The following is a 20,435-nucleotide window of genomic DNA, read 5'->3' as shown; positions in this document are numbered from 1 at the left end:
GGTCATGGGTTTGATTGCCACCATGGCCCTAACTGTGTGGAGTTTGTACAGTCTCCCCGTGCTTGTGTGTGTTTCCTCCAGGTACTCTGATTTCCTCCCATAATCCTAGTGTGAATGTGTGTGCGTGTATATGTGGTAGGGAACATAGATTGTAAGCCCCACTGAGGCAGTGACTGATGTGAATGGAGAAATATTCTCTATAAAGCACTGCGGAATATGTGTGCGTTATATAAATAACTGGTAATAAATAATAATAAATATACAATTATACTGTAATTGTTTAAATTATTTTCTTTATTACATACTCTGTTTACTAGTGTAAATACTGATCAATGTATTTTTTTTTTATTATCTTGAAATAAACATAATTTTTATAAATTGGCGTATGTCTAACTCTGAATGAGGTCAAATATGACTCGGGAAAGGTAGGCTATCCTAAAGTAATGTACTGTCTATGCCAGAGCCGGCCCTAACCAATATGATGCCCTAGGCAAGATTTTGGCTTGTGCCCCCTAGCACCACCGCTGGTTCCGCCTCTGACCTTGCACCTCTTTCTCAGCGCCATCACCCCTCACCCATAGCAGTCCTTATTTTGGTGTTTGTACCCCCTATATTTTAAATAGGAACAGTTTGCACATTTGGCGCACAGCCCAAAAAGGGGTGTGTTTTTGCTGGCAAGGGGCGTGGCCACACAATAGTAACCCCAATTCCAATTACACCACACAGTACTGCAACTTTATTCACATTTGATCATGCGATAGTGTTCATAAATCCCACAGTAGTATCACTTTACCTTATAAACGTTACTACTCACAGTAGAGCCCCTTATTCACATTACATCACACCCTATTGCTCTTTATTCACATTAGACACAGTAGTGCCCTTTCTATACGCAACGCCACATAGTAGAGCACCTTATACACATAATGCCACACATTAGTAATGCATTTATACACATAATTCCACACAGTAATGCCCCTTACACATGAGACACATTATTAATGTCCTTATAAACATAATGCGCCTTACACATTATGACAACCTTTATTAATGCCCTTTTACACATAATGCCCCCTGCACATAAGCCACACATTATGAATGCCCTTATACACATAATGACACACATAGTGCCCCCTACACATTATTAGTGCCCCTATACACATAACACACATACAGTAGTACCCTTTTACACATATGCCGCACATTATTGATGCCCTTATACACATGACACGCATAGTGCCCCTTACACATATGTTGCACATTATTAATGCATTTTTACATGACACACATAATGCTCCTTACACATATTCCGAACACTACTGCACAACCAACCCACTCACATGCACACAGCAATCACACTGCCACTAACACTGTGACCTCTGCCTCTGCTTGGATACAGATGTGTCCTCATAAATATTGCCTCAATGCTAACATCTGGCACCTTTTTTTAATGAAAATGCATCTTATTTGCATTGCTATGTGGCTAGGATGCACAAGCAGCTTCTACTGATTATAATGATATGCAGCATGCCTATATACTGTGTGAGACTGTGGCTGTATCTGCATATGAAATGCTACACACAGAATATAGGCATGCCGCATATCATTTTAATCAGCAGAAGCTGCTGATGCCCCTAGGCATATCAAATGCCCTAGGCAATTGCCTAGTTTGCCTATGCCTATGGCCGGCTTTGGTCTATGCCATTAAGAGTTGTGTTTCATGTCTTTAATGATGCCGATGGAAAGGTTATTTTCTTCATTATTTGTAATCTGCCAAAAAAATGGACTGAGATGGATCTAGTTTGTTTTGGATGTTTTATATTTCGATCAGTATTTAATTTTCCAGTATTAGCTGGTTAATAAAACTTCTTAACTTTTGGGAATCTGTAACTAGTTGTGACCTTGTTCAATTATGCCTTTCTCCATGGTTGATTCATGACTCCCTGCTCTATTCCCAGTGTGTTTGCTTTCCAATGTATTCCTTAGTACTGTATCTGTGATTCTCTACTCCCTTTGTGATCACTATCATTTTATGTTTTACTTCTCTCATGTCCCTTTCTCATTTTCTCTATTCCAGGCCTGGCCAACCTGTGGCTCTCCAGCTGTTGTGAAACTAAAAGCCCCAGCATGACCTGCCAGTTTTGCTATTAGGGAATGCTAAATCTGTGGCAGTGCATGCTGGGATTTGTAATTTCACAACAGCTGGAGAGCCACAGTTTGGCCAGGCCTGCACTATTCTATGGACTCTACACATCTTCTGTCTTCTTGAGTCAACCCGGCATCAGCTATAGGGGGAAATGTACTAAGCAGTGAAAAGAGTGTAGAAGTGAACCAGTGGAGAAGTTGCCCATGGCAACCAATCAGCATTAAAGTAACATGTCTAATTTGCATACTATAAAATTATACAGAGCAGCTGATTGGTTGCCATGGGCAACTTTTCCACTGGCTCACTTCTCCACTCCTTTGGTTGCCGTGGGCAACTTCTCCACTCTTTTTACTGATTAGTACATCTCCCCCCTCAGTCTGTTACATAACTTTGGCCTAGTTCTGGTTCTGATCAGCACCCATCAGACATGCCTTATCTTACCTTCCTTTTTTACATATCACTGCTAATGTCTGTTTCATGATTCTCTAAAAGGATGCGGCACACAGCAGTGGCCCAGATTAGTCTAAAACGAGATTTTATTTTATTTTTAATTTTCCCCTTCGAGTATGTAATAGCATTATCTATTTTACATGTCAAAGCAATATTTAAACCGTCCATCTCCATGATGATAACTGTAAGATAGATCATCACACTGGGAATATCTACATTGCTTAGTTCCAAAATATTTACGCTCTAAGGCAGCAATATATTGAAAATCAGCATTGTTTGTAGTGTTGGGAATGCAGCATTGAAATATACTGTTTCCTACCCAGCCCTGCTGTAAATAAATGCCTCACATTTTTTGTTTGTAAGGAACGTGTGACATGCTCACTCTAATTACATCCAGGAGAAGCTGGATACAGTTTTCTAGGTCCGCAGGACAGAGTTACAGGACGGAAAAATAGTATCAGTACATTTCTATACCGAAAACATTTTCCCTGCTAGAAAATCTGCTACACATTTACTGGCGATGCACAGAATTCCCCCCGGTCACTAAGGGAATGCCTTTCCATGAAAAAAAAAAGCTAAATTGGTGCGGGTGTGGATCATAGGGTCGACAGTCGTTAAGTCGACCACTACTCGACTGTGACTAGGTAGACACCTGAAATAGGTCGACGCGGTCATTAGATCGCCATGGAAAAAGGCCGTTTTTTTATATATTTTTTGGTGACGTTGTATTTGTAAAGTGACCGTGATCCCCAGTCAGTGCACCGTGTCCCCTCGTATGGCGAGTGAAGGGTAAGGTGCCTTGCTCTGCTACTGCTGCGCTCGGCGCGGGTTACTATTCCCAGTCGTAGTCCACGTGGATCGTAAAGTATGAAAAAGTTCAAAAAATGAAGAGAAAAAAAAGTGAAAAACTCTAGTCGACCTTTTCATGTGTTGACTTTTGCCACGTCGACCTTGTGACCCCATCGACCTAATGACCACGTCGACCAATAGCAATTGACCTAATGAGTATCGACTTAAGTTCTGTCGACCTAAAAACCGGATACCATTGGTGCATGTAACATCCATACCTGCAACTGTCACCTTCATTGGATGCAACATATTGCTCAGCAAAGCACGTCACAATCAAAGACCCCAAGCGCAATGATTCTGATGGATTCTATAGCTTCATATATAAATGATCTGGCTGTTTCTGCACGCATTAAGGGGTACCCACAGACAATTTGCTTTAATAACTTCTACAATTCCTCCAGCAATTTATACTCAATGCATTAGCTTACTACTGAGCTGTTTAATCATATACAATATCCTAAGGCTGGGATGTTTATTTCTGCTACCGTGGAAAATGACACAAGTCGGCTCCTTGAATGCAACTGTATTGAACTCACAGAACAACAAAAATAATCATTGCTGGCTCTTAATATATGCATTTATATAAAAGTGACATGAAAAAATAGGCACTCACCCTTAAGATTACAATAACTAGTGCAAGTACCCATAGCAATAACAAAAAAATAAAAATATTATATGCTTTGCTGTTGTGTGAATAGACCAGGGGTTCTCAAACTCTGTCCTCAGGACCCCACACAGTGCATGTTTTGCAGGTAACCCAGCAAGTGCACAGGTGTATTAATTACTCACTGACACATTTTAAAAGGTCCACAGGTGGAGCTAATTATTTAACTTGTGATTCTGTGAGGAGACCTACAAAACATGCACTGTGTGGGGTCCTGAGGACCGAGTTTGAGAACCTGTGGAATAGACCATTGGAGTGCCATCTGAATTGATATAGGTGGTCATTCCGAGTTGTTCGCTATTTGCCGATTTTCGCTATATTGCGATTAGTCGCTTACTGCGCATGCGGTTAGTTATTTTACACAAAAGTTAGGTATTTTACTCACGGCATAACGAGGATTTCTCTAACGTCCTAAGTGGATGCTGGGGACTCCGTCAGGACCATGGGGAATAGCGGCTCCGCAGGAGACAGGGCACAAAAATAAAGCTTTAGGATTAGGTGGTGTGTACTGGCTCCTCCCCCTATGACCCTCCTCCAAGCCTCAGTTAGGTTTTTGTGCCCGTCCGAGCAGGGTGCAATCTAGGTGGCTCTCCTAAAGAGCTGCTTAGAAAAAGTTTTTAGGTTTTTTATTTTCAGTGAGTCCTGCTGGCAACAGGCTCACTGCATCGAGGGACTTAGGGGAGAGAATTTCAACTCACTTGCGTGCAAGATGGATTGGATTCTTAGGCTACTGGACACCATTAGCTCCAGAGGGAGTCGGAACACAGGTCTCACCCTGGGGTTCGTCCCGGAGCCGCGCCGCCGACCCCCCTTACAGATGCTGAAGATTGAAGGTCCGGAAACAGGCGGCAGAAGGCTCTTCAGTCTTCATGAAGGTAGCGCACAGCACTGCAGCTGTGCGCCATTGTTGTCACACACTTCACACCAAGCGGTCACGGAGGGTGCAGGGCACTGCTGGGGGCGCCCTGGGCAGCAATATTTAATACCTTTATGGCAAAAGAATACATCACATATAGCCATTGAGGCTATATGTATGTATTTAACCCATGCCAGATATCTAAAACTCCGGGAGAAAAGCCCGCCGAAATAGGGGGCGGGGCTTATTCTCCTCAGCACACAGCGCCATTTTCCTGCTCAGCTCCGCTGTGAGGAAGGCTCCCAGGACTCTCCCCTGCACTGCACTACAGAAACAGGGTAAAACAGAGAGGGGGGGCATTTTTTGGCGATATTTTGATATATTTAAGCTGCTATAAGGAACAACACTTATATAAGGTTGTTCCCATATATATTATAGCGCTTGGGTGTGTGCTGGCAAACTCTCCCTCTGTCTCCCCAAAGGGCTAGTGGGGTCCTGTCTTCGATAAGAGCATTCCCTGTGTGTCTGCTGTGTGTCGGTACGTGTGTGTCGACATGTATGAGGACGATGTTGGTGTGGAGGCAGAGCAATTGCCGATAATGGTGATGTCACCCTCCAGGGAGTCGACACCGGAATGGATGGCTTTGTTTATGGAATTACGTGATAATGTCAGCACATTACAAAAATCAGTTGACGACATGAGACGGCCGGCAAACCAGTTAGTACCTGCCCAGGCGTCTCAGACACCGTCAGGGGCTGTAAAGCGCCCTTTACCTCAGTCGGTCGACACAGACCCAGACACAGACACTGAATCTAGTGTCGACGGTGATGAAACAAACGTATTTTCAAGTAGGGCCACACGTTATATGATCACGGCAATGAAGGAGGCTTTGCATATCTCTGATACTGCAAGTACCACAAAAAGGGGTATTATGTGGGGGGTGAAAAAACTACCTGTAGTTTTTCCTGAATCAGAGGAATTAAATGATGTATGTGATGAAGCGTGGGTTAACCCAGATAGAAAAGTGCTAATTTCAAAAAAGTTATTAGCATTATACCCTTTCCCGCCAGAGGTTAGGGCGCGCTGGGAAACACCCCCTAGGGTGGATAAGGCGCTCACACGCTTATCAAAACAAGTGGCGTTACCGTCTCCTGATACGGCCGCCCTCAGGGATCCAGCTGATAGGAGACTGGAAACTACCCTAAAAAGTATATACACACATACTGGTGTTATACTGCGACCAGCCATCGCCTCAGCCTGGATGTGCAGTGCTGGGGTCATCTGGTTGGATTCCCTGACTGAAAATATTGATACCCTGGATAGGGACAGTATTTTATTGACTATAGAGCAATTAAAGGATGCTTTCCTTTATATGCGAGATGCTCAGAGAGATATTTGCACTCTGGCATCGAGAGTAAATGCGATGTCCATATCTGCCAGAAGGAGTTTATGGACGCGACAGTGGTCAGGTGATGCGGATTCCAAACGACATATGGAAGTATTGCCGTATAAAGGGGAGGAATTATTTGGCGTCGGTCTATCGGATCTGGTGGCCACGGCAACTGCCGGAAAATCCACCTTTTTACCTCAGACCCCCTCCCAACAGAAAAAGACACCGTCTTTTCAGCCGCAGTCCTTTCGGTCCTATAAGAACAAGCGGACAAAAGGACAGTCATATCTGCCTCGGGGCAGAGGAAGGGGTAAGAGAGGGCAGCAAGCAGCCCCTTCCCAGGAACAGAAGCCCTCTCAGGGTTCTGCAAAGCCCTCAGCATGACGCTGGGGCCTTACAAGCGGACTCAGGAGCGGTGGGGGGTCGACTCAAGAATTTCAGCGCACAGTGGGCTTGCTCACAGGTGGACCCCTGGATCCTGCAGGTAGTATCTCAGGGTTACAGGTTGGAATTCGAGAAGTCTCCCCCTCGCAGGTTCCTAGAGTCTGCTTTGCCAACGTCTCCCTCAGACAGGGCGACGGTATTGGAAGCCATTCACAAGCTGTTTTCTCAGCAGGTGATAGTCAAGGTACCCCTCCTACAACAGGGAAAGGGGTATTACTCCACGCTATTTGTGGTACCGAAGCCGGACGGCTCGGTAAGACCTATTCTAAATCTGAAATCTTTGAACCTGTACATACAAAAATTCAAGTTCAAGATGGAGTCACTCAGAGCAGTGATAGCGAATCTGGAAGAAGGGGACTTTATGGTGTCCCTGGACATAAAGGATGCTTACCTGCATGTCCCAATTTGCCCTTCACATCAAGGGTACCTCAGGTTCGTGGTGCAAAACTGTCATTATCAGTTTCAGACGCTGCCGTTTGGATTGTCCACGGCACCTCGGGTCTTTACCAAGGTAATGGCCGAAATGATGATTCTTCTGCGAAGAAGAGGCGTATTAATTATCCCTTACTTGGACGATCTCCTGATAAGGGCAAGGTCCAGAGAACAGCTGGAGGACGGAGTAGCACTAACCCGACTAGTGCTGCAACAACACGGGTGGATTCTGAATTTTCCAAAATCTCAGTTGACCCCGACGACACGTCTGCTGTTCCTGGGAATGATTCTGGACACGGTTCAGAAAAAGGTGTTTCTTCCGGAGGAGAAAGCCAGGGAGTTATCCGAACTTGTCAGGAACCTCCTAAAACCAGGGAAAGTGTCTGTGCATCAATGCACAAGAGTCCTGGGAAAGATGGTGGCTTCTTACGAAGCGATTCCATTCGGCAGATTCCACGCACGAACTTTTCAGTGGGATCTGCTGGACAAATGGTCCGGATCACATCTGCAGATGCATCAGCGGATAACCTTATCGCCACGGACAAGGGTGTCTCTTCTGTGGTGGTTGCAGAGTGCTCATCTGTTAGAGGGCCGCAGATTCGGCATACAGGACTGGGTCCTGGTGACCACGAATGCCAGTCTGAGAGGCTGGGGAGCGGTCACACAGGGAAGAAACTTCCAGGGAGTATGGTCAAGCCTGGAGATGTCTCTTCACATAAATATACTGGAGCTAAGAGCGATTTACAATGCTCTAAGTCTGGCAAAACCCCTGCTTCAGGGTCAGCCGGTGTTGATCCAGTCGGACAACATCACGGCAGTCGCCCACGTAAACAGACAGGGCGGCACAAGAAGCAGGACAGCAATGGCAGAAGCTGCAAGGATTCTTCGCTGGGCGGAAGATCATGTGATAGCACTGTCAGCAGTATTCATTCCGGGAGTGGACAACTGGGAAGCAGACTTCCTCAGCAGACACAATCTACACCCGGGAGAGTGGGGACTTCATCCAGAAGTCTTCCACATGATTGTGAACCGTTGAGAAAAACCAATGGTGGATATGATGGCGTCCCGCCTCAACAAAAAACTGGACAGGTATTGCGCCAGGTCAAGAGACCCTCAGGCAATAGCTGTGGACGCTCTGGTAACACCGTGGGTGTTCCAGTCAGTGTATGTGTTCCCTCCTCTGCCTCTCATACCAAAAGTACTGAGAATTATACGGCAAAAGGGAGTAAGAACGATACTAGTGGCTCCGGATTGGCCAAGAAGAACTTGGTACTCGGAACTTCAAGAGATGCTCACGGAGGATCCGTGGCCTCTACCTCTAAGACGGGACCTGCTTCAGCAGGGACCGTGTCTATTCCAAGACTTACCGCGGCTGCGTTTGACGGCATGGCGGTTGAACGCCGAATTCTAAGGGAAAAAGGCATTCCGGAAGAGGTCATTCCTACACTGGTAAAAGCCAGGAAGGAGGTGACTGCACAACATTATCACCGCATTTGGAGAAAATATGTTGCGTGGTGTGAGGCCAGGAAGGCCCCCACGGAGGAATTTCAACTGGGTCGATTCCTACATTTCCTGCAAACAGGATTGTCTATGGGCCTCAAATTGGGGTCTATTAAGGTTCAAATTTCGGCCCTGTCGATTTTCTTCCAGAAAGAATTGGCTTCAGTTCCTGAAGTCCAGACTTTTGTAAAAGGAGTACTACATATACAGCCCCCGGTTGTGCCCCCAGTGGCACCGTGGGATCTTAATGTAGTCTTGGATTTTCTCAAATCCCATTGGTTTGAGCCGCTCAAATCGGTGGAGTTGAAGTATCTTACATGGAAAGTAACCATGCTACTGGCCCTGGCTTCAGCCAGGAGAGTATCAGAATTGGCGGCTTTATCATATAAGAGCCCATATCTGATTTTCCATACGGACAGGGCAGAACTGCGGACGCGTCCTCATTTTCTGCCTAAGGTAGTGTCAGCGTTTCACCTGAACCAGCCTATTGTGGTGCCTGCGGCTACTAACGATTTGGAGGATTCCAAGTTGTTGGACGTGGTCCGGGCATTGAAAATATATATTTCAAGAACGGCGGGAGTCAGAAAGTCTGACTCACTGTTTATATTGTATGCACCCAACAAGATGGGTGCTCCTGCTTCTAAGCAGACGATTGCTCGTTGGATTTGTAGCACAATTCAACTTGCACATTCTGTGGCAGGCTTGCCACAACCTAAATCTGTCAAGGCCCATTCCACAAGGAAAGTGGGCTCATCCTGGGCGGCTGCCCGGGGGGTCTCGGCATTACAACTCTGCCGAGCTGCTACTTGGTCAGGGGCAAACACGTTTGCAAAATTCTACAAATTTGATACCCTGGCTGAGGAGGACCTTGAGTTCTCTCATTCGGTGCTGCAGAGTCATCCGCACTCTCCCGCCCGTTTGGGAGCTTTGGTATAATCCCCATGGTCCTGACGGAGTCCCCAGCATCCACTTAGGACGTTAGAGAAAATAAGAATTTACTTACCGATAATTCTATTTCTCGTAGTCCGTAGTGGATGCTGGGCGCCCATCCCAAGTGCGGATTGTCTGCAATACTTGTACATAGTTATTGTTACAAACAAATTCGGGTTGTTATTGTTGTAAGCCGTCTGTTCAGAGGCTCCTACGTTTGTCATACTGTTAACTGGGTTCAGATCACAAGTTATACGGTGTGATTGGTGTGGCTGGTATGAGTCTTACCCGGGATTCAATATCCTTCCTTATTGTGTACGCTCGTCCGGGCACAGTATCCTAACTGAGGCTTGGAGGAGGGTCATAGGGGGAGGAGCCAGTACACACCACCTAATCCTAAAGCTTTATTTTTGTGCCCTGTCTCCTGCGGAGCCGCTATTCCCCATGGTCCTGACGGAGTCCCCAGCATCCACTACGGACTACGAGAAATAGAATTATCGGTAAGTAAATTCTTATTTTTTCATCGTTCTGGTGATCGTAGTGTGATTGACAGGAAGTGGGTGTTTCTAGGCGGAAACTGGCCGTTTTCTGGGCATGTGCGAAAAAACGCTGGCGTTTCTGGGTAAAACGTGGGGAGTGTCTGACGAAACGGGGGAGTGTCTGGGCGAACGCTGGGTGTGTTTGTGACGTCAAACCAGGAACGAAACTGACTGAACTGATCGCAATGGCCGAGTAAGTCTGGAGCTACTCCGAAACTGCTAAGAAATTTCTATTCGCAATTCTGCAAATCTTTCGTTCGCAATTCTGCTAAGTTAAGATACACTCCCAGAGGGCGGCGGCTTAGCGTGTGCAATGCTGCTAAAAGCAGCTAGCGAGCGAACAACTCGGAATGAGGGCCATAGATCATAGGTTCTCAAACTCGGTCCTCAGGACCCCACACAGTGCATGTTTTGCAGGTAACCCAGCAGGTGCACAGGTGTATTAATTACTCACTGACACATTTTAAAAGGTCCACATGTGGAGCTAATTGTTTAACTTGAGATTCTGTGAGGAGACCTAGAAAACATGCACTGTGTGGGTGTCCTGAGGACCGAGTTTGAGAACCTGTGATATAGATTATATAGTCTCTCTACGGTCTATATTTTAGATGTACACATCATTGCTTTAAAGTACAGAAGAAAGTGACCAAGAACAGGAACTGTGTAAACCAAGAAATGACTTGGAGATAGAGGGTGGGGAGATGCACCTGAACACTGTAGGAGGCAGGGCTGGGGGTTTCTCAGAAATGAGAACTGCATCATCGTGCACCCTGTCCTGCACATATAACTAGTAAGTGGGCGGGCCGCGAGAGGGTGACCTAATCTGGCAGTCTGTGGAACTCGCGGAAAAAAAATTGTGAGTTAATTGTTGGAGAGTAATCATGTATGCGCAGAGAACTCATTTATAAAGCAACTTTCACCAGGTTCTTTAATGGTATATTTTCAGTTGGTATAGCATCATGAATAGTGGCTTACACATCCACTAAAAATGGTGTCTTGCAGCAGCCCTGTTTGGCTAGAACATTGTAGTGATTGTAAGGTAAGGCGTCTGACATGCTCATCAGAGCACCAATTGCAAACACAGCAATAAAACAGCCAGAGATTCCAGCTCGTGATACTTCAGGGTAGATTTATTAAAGCTTCTACAGATAAAGTGTAGGCATTGCCCATAGCAGTCAATCAGATTTTAGCTATCATTTCTCTATTGCATTATAGAAAATTTATATAATCTGATTAGTTGCTATGGGGAACATCTCCATGTGTCTGTTTAATAAATTTACCACTTAATCTGCAAAAAAAAACAAAAAACTGGTATTTGAAGTGTTGACTACAAATAGTGGAGGAAGCCATTTTGTGGGCTGAACTAATATTTATCAGCCAATCTATTGTCCTGGAACTATCCACATCACTAAAACCTGAAGAACAGTTGTATACCTCCTGTCATTTCAGACCCAGGATGGGGGACCAAGACCAAATGGAGGGGGCATGGTTGAGCCATAATGGTGTGGCTATTCATGCAGTGCTAGGCACACCTTAGCCACCCCCTTTGGCTCTGTACAGTAGAGCAGCGAGGAATGAGACATGTCTCCCAACCTTTCCATCATGGACCGCATATGTCTGTGGATGGGACATGGTACAAAGACCTCAAATCAGGACTATCTCTCCAAATTGGGACAGCTGTGAGGTATGCAGCTGACACTGTGGCAGCAGGTAATCATGTTATGGCTGCACACACATAACATACTGTAGGAAACTGATGACATGATCTTACTGTGGTTTTACAACAGTACATCAATGGTTTACTATATCTGAAAGCTTTGCAAGCCCAGTCTAAAGGGGGGTACACACTAATAGATATATCTGCAGATCAATAGAGAACCAAGAGAACGGACGATATATCGACCAGTGTGTACGGGCCTTAAGGCCTCTTGGTCTGTCAGAATCTTTAGAATCATAAATTATAGATATAGTATAGCAATAGTAAGTAACTATCGCCCTTAAAATACTTTTGTTATTGTAAAATTACTCCTCTGTCTTGCGTTACCGTTCTTTATGAGTCACAACAGTAAACATAAGTAGCACCATGAAGTGATACAGAGAGGTACTATAGGCAGTGTCCGGATGCTACACACTGCCCCCTAGAAACTACCTGCCCCCCCCCCCCCCCTCCTTCCAACACACACACTGCCATGTGGCAGATGCCACCCTACCCCTGTACAGCAACACAACATGTGCTGTTCAGAGAGCTGGGTGTGCCCACTGCCCTGACTAGGCCAGACAGCAATAATTGCAGGCACTAAGTTCAATATGTGCAGACCAGATGGGAGCATAGACAAGTGCATACGCAGGTCCTGCAAACACTTTGGACAGTGACATTTTGATGTCAGTGGTCCTCACAATTTACATACTCTGGCCTTCCATAAATCGTAATCTAGTAATGAGGCTACTGCACATAATAAAGTATTAATATGTATACTATTCTACAACTTAAAACAATAAAAAAATATATATATTTTAGACTTCACAGATGTTTTATGGCATTGACAATACTGAACAAATCAAAGCGTCAATATTGAATTTCCATATCGTTAAAATAATAACACCTGTCAAATCTTTAAACATTTGGTAGACTCTTCAATGTGAAAAAAAGAAAGCACTAAACCGTAAGATCTTAGCACAAGAAACCCCCCAAAATATAATACAGTTTAGGATAGTAACTGTGCTCTTGTATATGTCTGCTGTCTACACATACACAGCCAAATCATACAATATGCTGCACAAATTCTGCCAGCACGTTCTCTCCTCGATATAAAAGAGGAGGCTAAGTCTAGGTAAAATGGAAGAGACCATCTGATTAAGGGCAATTGATCCTCCAAGATATCCCGAGATAGATATATATATATAGAGAGATATATATATATATATGTATATATATATATATATATATATATAGATATATATATATATAGATATACATACACATATACACACACATGTCCATAGTTGCCAATTCAGCTTATAACAAGCGGAATTGGGCTTGTTTTTTCTTCTGGTTGCTTATTTTTTTTGGGTGGTTGCTTGTTGCTTGTTTTTGGGCTTATAATTTTTTTTGCTGCTTGTTTTTGGGCTTCTTTTGTTTTTAGGTATCACTGACACCGACTTTCAGAGATAATTAGTCATTCATCCACATAACACAGATCCTCACACAGACATACTGTAGGTGAGACGTTGTGGATGAATAGAGTCTTAAAGAAATGATGATGAGTCATTCATTATGTCTATTGTTGCCGACTGCCGGATGTGTGTATTCAGTAGGGCTAATTTGTTTTTAACAATGACAACAACAAAGACACTGACCAGACACACAACAGTGAAGCAATTTAGGACCACTTTATGTGGTTTTATGTCAGATATGGTTTAAGACGCTTGGGTATTTGTTGCAAGGATTTTAAACCAACTACCAATATGCTTCAGCACTTCAACTCAGGAATATATAACATGGAAGCTTCTATAGACGATGGAGACAGCTCAGATGAATTTGCTTATATCCATTTTACATAAAACCTTTGAAATTCAGTGTGCTATGTACTTTACCTCACAGTATGCCATCTGCAATGCACTTTACTTCACACAGTGTGCCATGCACTTTACCTCACACAGTGGGGGTCATTCCGAGTTGTTCGCTCGCTAGCTGCTTTTAGCAGCACTGCACACGCTAGGCCGCCGCCCTCTGGGAGTGTATCTTCGCTTAGCAGAATTGCGAATGAAAGATTAGCAGAATTGCGAATAAATAATTCTTAGCAGTTTCTGAGTAGCTCCACACTTACTCCTACACTGCGATCAGCTCAGCCCGTTTCGTTCCTGGTTTGACGTCACAAACACGCCCTGCGTTCGGCCAGCCACTCCCCCATTTCTCCAGACACTCCCGCGTTTTATCCTGGCACGCCTGTGTTTTTCCGCACACTCCCAGAAAATGGTCAGTTTCCGCCCAGAAACACCCACTTCCTTTCAATCACACTCCGATCACTTCAACGATGAAAATTCTTCGTTCGGACGTGAGTAAATCTACTAAGTTTTGTGCTAAAATACTTAGCGCATGCGCAATGCGTACCATGCGCATGCGCATTTTTGCCTTAATCGCTCCGTTGCGAAAATCGGCAACGAGCGAACAACTCGTAATGACCCCCAGTGTGCTATCTGCAATGCACTATACTTCACACAGTGTGCCATGCTCTTTACCTCACATAGTATGCCATCTGCAATGCACTTTACCTCTCAGTAATTCCTTTGTTATTTATTGAATTGAGTTACTATTTAATATTTATATATGCATTTATTATTTTGAATTGTCTTAATAATCTTTTGTTTTGTTACCTTGATTTGGCCTCTTTATTTATTTAATATAAGTACAAAGTTGGATGTTGTAAGATTATTTGTTTTATCTTTCCATCGCATAAATATTTCACAGTGAATACAAATGACCACAGATACAGTATATACAGCTGGCAATTTTCACTTGAGATTTTTCTTTAGAGGAAACATGAAAGTATAGTATCTTAAATTCACAACTCTAACTATAATATTTATACAAATTCCAGTATTCTTTAAAAGCCAGTTTTGTGCTGATAAATATCATTGTAAAGACCTTAAAGGCAGATTATATAAATAATGATATGTATTTTAATAAGACAAACAATAATGTTTGTTTTTATATTAAAAAAAAAACTTGAGTTGGGCTTTTTTTTGGGCTTTTTAGGATTGGTTTGGGCTTGTTTTGGACTTATTTTTCAGACATCGGTTGCTTGTTTTTCATTTAAGAGTTGGCAACACTGCACATGTCCTGCCCCTCAGGAATGTGGAAGTGCGAAGGTCTCCAGTATCACACTCTGCATATAAGCACGCACATCATCATAACCTCAGCAGATTGGCACTAACACGGGGATGGTCTAGGTACATACATATGTAGGTATACCTGGTATACCATGCATTTTTGTTAGACTGCACCTTCAGTCAGCCTGACACTGCAGGGTTAGGTGTCAGGGGTCTGCTGTGCCATCACGAATCACTATACTCCCTGGGGTGTGCCTCCGGGACGGCTGTCACATACAGTCATTTACATGTAAGGTCAGCCTTAAAGGTGACACAATAGATAAAATGGGATCTCTTACCTTCCCACTGTCTGGTTGGCAAGCTGCCTCATCCGATTGAACTGCTTTTTCATCTTTGCAATATATAGTTAAATAGATGTGTATATATATTTCTTTAGATTCTCTATAGGATCCAGAAAATAAATAAATAAATAGACCCTCCCCCCAGTGTAGCAGCAAATTACATGTCCCCTGTTATAGAGGTGCTGCAGCAGAAAGCATCTTCCAGTGCACAAGAGGTGCCAGGGTGCAGGATAAATCCATGGGTGATGATGGGGTGTCCAGGATGGCGGGGTGCAGCCTTGAACCCCCCTTTTCTTTTTTATTGCATGGTCCAAGCACTCCCAGATCCACCCCCCTTTATGTGGTTCATCAGCTCTGCTTTGAGATTCTCAACAGCAGCTATTACACTGCAGGCTGGACAGCAGGCACACAACACGCATGCTCGGCAGGTCGGGAGAGGGGGATGCCGGGAACTGTAGTTTTTCTTGTATCCAGGGCGTCACTGTAGATACCGATTTAAAGGCAGGGAGAAGCAGGGAGGGGTTAGTAGCAGCTGCAGTGTTGCAAAGTCTGCTTATAACAAGTGGAATTGGGCTTGTTTTTTTCAAGTTGCTTTTTATTTTATGGTTGCTTATTGCTTGTTTTGGTGATTTTTTTTTTAACCTTTTTATTTTTTACAGTTGCGGAAGAGCAGCAGTGGAGGAATCATTAATGCAGGAAAGAAGATTCAGCACAGGTAAAGTGTATAAAATGTGAACTGGAGAGGGTGGGGTTAACAGGGTGTAAATACAGGTGTGGTATGTTAGGTAGATTAGACTTAGGTCGACAGTGTCTAGGTTGACCACTATTTGTTGACAGTAAGTAGGTCGACATGGTTTCTAGGTCAACAGGGACTCTAGGTCGACATGAAAAAAGGTCAATATGAGTTTTTTAAACTTTTTTGTGTGTGTTTTCTCTGTACAGTGACCGTGAACCCCAATTGGTGCACCGTGTCCCCTCGCATGCTTCGGGCAGGGTGCCTCGCTGGACTCCCAATTGTAGATCGTAAAATATGAAAAAGTAAAAAAAAATGAAAAATACTCATGTCGACCTAGAACATGTCGACCTAGAGTCCCTGACTAGCTCCCGGTGAGGGGGCGTGGCCTCATTATAAATGGGCGTGATTTTTAGAGATGTGCACTTGAAATTTTTCGGGTTTTGGGTTCGGTTCCGCGGCCGTGTTTTGGGTTCGACCGCGTTTTGGCAAAACCTCACCGAATTTTTTTTGTCGGATTCGGGTGTGTTTTGGATTCGGGTGTTTTTTTTTAAAAACACTAAAAAAACAGCTTAAATCATAGAATTTGGGGGTCATTTTGATCCCAAAGTATTATTAACCTCAAAAACCATAATTTCCACTCATTTTCAGTCTATTCTGAATACCTCACACCTCACAATATTATTTTTAGTCCTAAAATTTGCACCTAGGTCGCTGGATGACTAAGCTAAGCGACCCTAGTGGCCGACACAAACACCGTGCCCATCTAGGAGTGGCACTGCAGTGTCACGCAGGATGGCCCTTCCAAAAAACACTCCCCAAACAGCACATGACGCAAAGAAAAAAAGAGGCGCAATGAGGTAGCTGTGTGAGTAAGATAAGCGACCCTAGTGGCCGACACAAACACCGGGCCCATCTAGGAGTGGCACTGCAGTGTCACGCAGGATGGCCCTTCCAAAAAACCCTCCCCAAACAGCACATGACGCAAAGAAAAAAAGAGGCGCAATGAGGTAGCTGTGTGAGTAAGATAAGCGACCCTAGTGGCCGACACAAACACCGGGCCCATCTAGGAGTGGCACTGCAGTGTCACGCAGGATGGCCCTTCCAAAAAACCCTCCCCAAACAGCACATGACGCAAAGAAAAAAAGAGGCGCAATGAGGTAGCTGTGTGAGTAAGATAAGCGACCCTAGTGGCCGACACAAACACCGTGCCCATCTAGGAGTGGCACTGCAGTGTCACGCAGGATGGCCCTTCCAAAAAACCCTCCCCAAACAGCACATGACGCAAAGAAAAAAAGAGGCGCAATGAGGTAGCTGTGTGAGTAAGATAAGCGACCCTAGTGGCCGACACAAACACCGGGCCCATCTAGGAGTGGCACTGCAGTGTCACGCAGGATGGCCCTTCCAAAAAACATTCCACAAACAGCACATGACGCAAAGAAAAATTAAAGAAAAAAGAGGTGCAAGATGGAATTGTCCTTGGGTCCTCCCACCCACCCTTATGTTGTATAAACAGGACATGCACACTTTAACCAACCCATCATTTCAGTGACAGGGTCTGCCACACGACTGTGACTGAAATGACGGGTTGGTTTGGACCCCCACCAAAAAAGAAGCAATTAATCTCTCCTTGCACAAACTGGCTCTACAGAGGCAAGATGTCCACCTCATCATCATCCTCCGATATATCACCGTGTACATCCCCCTCCTCACAGATTATCAATTCGTCCCCACTGGAATCCACCATCTCAGCTCCCTGTGTACTTTGTGGAGGCAATTGCTGCTGGTCAATGTCTCCACGGAGGAATTGATTATAATTCATTTTAATGAACATCATCTTCTCCACATTTTCTGGATGTAACCTTGTACGCCGATTGCTGACAAGGTGAGCGGCGGCACTAAACACTCTTTCGGAGTACACACTTGTGGGAGGGCAACTTAGGTAGAATAAAGCCAGTTTGTGCAAGGGCCTCCAAATTGCCTCTTTTTCCTGCCAGTATAAGTACGGACTGTGTGACGTGCCTACTTGGATGCGGTCACTCATATAATCCTCCACCATTCTTTCAATGGTGAGAGAATCATATGCAGTGACAGTAGACGACATGTCCGTAATCGTTGTCAGGTCCTTCAGTCCGGACCAGATGTCAGCATCAGCAGTCGCTCCAGACTGCCCTGCATCACCGCCAGCGGGTGGGCTCGGAATTCTGAGCCTTTTCCTCGCACCCCCAGTTGCGGGAGAATGTGAAGGAGGAGATGTTGACAGGTCGCGTTCCGCTTGACTTGACAATTTTCTCACCAGCAGGTCTTTCAACCCCAGCAGACTTGTGTCTGCCGGAAAGAGAGATCCAAGGTAGGCTTTAAATCTAGGATCGAGCACGGTGGCCAAAATGTAGTGCTCTGATTTCAACAGATTGACCACCCGTGAATCCTTGTTAAGCGAATTAAGGGCTCCATCCACAAGTCCCACATGCCTAGCGGAATCGCTCCGTGTTAGCTCCTACTTCAATGTCTCCAGCTTCTTCTGCAAAAGCCTGATGAGGGGAATGACCTGACTCAGGCTGGCAGTGTCTGAACTGACTTCACGTGTGGCAAGTTCAAAGGGCATCAGAACCTTGCACAACGTTGAAATCATTCTCCACTGCGCTTGAGACAGGTGCATTCCACCTCCTATATCGTGCTCAATTGTATAGGCTTGAATGGCCTTTTGCTGCTCCTCCAACCTCTGAAGCATATAGAGGGTTGAATTCCACCTCGTTACCACTTCTTGCTTCAGATGATGGCAGGGCAGGTTCAGTAGTTTTTGGTGGTGCTCCAGTCTTCTGTACGTGGTGCCTGTACGCCGAAAGTGTCCCGCAATTCTTCTGGCCACCGACAGCATCTCTTGCACGCCCCTGTCGTTTTTTAAAAAATTCTGCACCACCAAATTCAAGGTATGTGCAAAACATGGGACGTGCTGGAATTTGCCCATATTTAATGCACACACAATATTGCTGGCGTTGTCCGATGCCACAAATCCACAGGAGAGTCCAATTGGGGTAAGCCATTCCGCGATGATCTTCCTCAGTTGCCGTATGAGGTTTTCAGCTGTGTGCGTATTCTGGAAAGCGGTGATACAAAGCGTAGCCTGCCTAGGAAAGAGTTGGCGTTTGCGAGATGCTGCTACTGGTGCCGCCGCTGCTGTTCTTGCGGCGGGAGTCCATACATCTACCCAGTGGGCTGTCACAGTCATATAGTCCTGACCCTGCCCTGCTCCACTTGTCCACATGTCCGTGGTTAAGTGGACATTGGGTACAGCTGCATTTTTTAGGACACTGGTGAGTCTTTTTCTGAGGTCTGTGTACATTTTCGGTATCGCCTGCCTAGAGAAGTGGAACCTAGATGGTATTTGGTAACGGGGGCACACTACCTCAAGAAATTGTGTAGTTCCCTGTGAACTAACGGCGGATACCGGACGCACGTCTAACACCAACACAGTTGTCAAGGCCTCAGTTATCCGCTTTGCAGCAGGATGACTGCTGTGATATTTCATCTTCCTCGCAAAGGACTGTTGGACAGTCAATTGCTTACTGGAAGTAGTACAAGTGGTCTTCCGACTTCCCCTCTGGGATGACCATCGACTCCCAGCAGCAACAACTGCAGCGCCAGCAGCAGTAGGCGTTACATGCAAGGATGCATCGGAGGAATCCCAGGCAGGAGAGGAATCGTCAGAATTGCCAGTGACATGGCCTGCAGGACTATTGGCATTCCTGGGGAAGGAGGAAATTGACACTGAGGGAGTTGGTGGGGTGGTTTGCGTGAGCTTGGTTACAAGAGGAAGGGATTTACTGGTCAGTGGACTGCTTCCGCTGTCACCCAAAGTTTTTGAACTTGTCACTGACTTATTATGAATGCGCTGCAGGTGACGTATAAGGGAGGATGTTCCGAGGTGGTTAACGTCCTTACCCCTACTTATTACAGCTTGACAAAGGCAACACACGGCTTGACACCTGTTGTCCGCTTTTCTGTTGAAATACCTCCACACTGAAGAGCTGATTTTTTTGGTATTTTCACCAGGCATGTCAACGGCCATATTCCTCCCATGGACAACAGGTGTCTCCCCGGGTGCCTGACTTAAACAAACCACCTCACCATCAGAATCCTCCTGGTCAATTTCCTCCCCAGCGCCAGCAACACCCATATCCTCCTCATCCTGGTGTACTTCAACACTGACATCTTCAATCTGACTATCAGGAACTGGACTGCGGGTGCTCCTTCCAGCACTTGCAGGGGGCGTGCAAATGGTGGAAGGCGCATGCTCTTCATGTCCAGTGTTGGGAAGGTCAGGCATCGC

At 45.2% G+C, this 20,435-nt stretch overlaps 2 protein-coding genes across 8 annotated transcripts in view; one reads left to right on the top strand and one right to left on the bottom strand.

Moving 5' to 3' along the window:
* The window catches only part of ARHGAP44 (Rho GTPase activating protein 44), a 361,660-nt gene extending 345,899 nt beyond the window's left edge, over positions 1-15,761 (bottom strand). For all 4 annotated transcript variants that reach the window (XM_063961030.1, XM_063961031.1, XM_063961034.1 and 1 more), the window contains exon 1: positions 15,370-15,761. In XM_063961030.1, the coding sequence (XP_063817100.1) occupies positions 15,370-15,422 (53 nt within the window). In that variant the 5' untranslated portion in view covers positions 15,423-15,761. The remainder of the gene's footprint in view (positions 1-15,369) is intronic.
* The window catches only part of LOC135056182 (aquaporin-8-like), a 201,524-nt gene that overhangs the window by 26,526 nt on the left and 154,563 nt on the right, over positions 1-20,435 (top strand). Inside the window, exons 1-2 of one of the 4 annotated variants that reach the window (XM_063961035.1) lie at positions 15,129-15,163; positions 16,032-16,087. The gene's annotated coding sequence lies outside the window, so the exon portion shown is untranslated. Of the gene's footprint in view, positions 1-15,128; positions 15,164-15,863; positions 15,894-15,920; positions 16,088-20,435 lie in introns of those variants that run through there. The other 3 variants (XM_063961037.1, XM_063961038.1, XM_063961036.1) reach the window with 3 other exon arrangements.

This window comes from Pseudophryne corroboree, chromosome 3 (genome assembly GCF_028390025.1).
Source record: "Pseudophryne corroboree isolate aPseCor3 chromosome 3, aPseCor3.hap2, whole genome shotgun sequence".
NCBI classification, from domain to species: Eukaryota; Metazoa; Chordata; class Amphibia; order Anura; family Myobatrachidae; genus Pseudophryne; species Pseudophryne corroboree.
The sequence above is the reverse complement of the archived record's forward strand: the minus strand, read 5'-3'. Positions and strand labels throughout refer to the sequence as shown.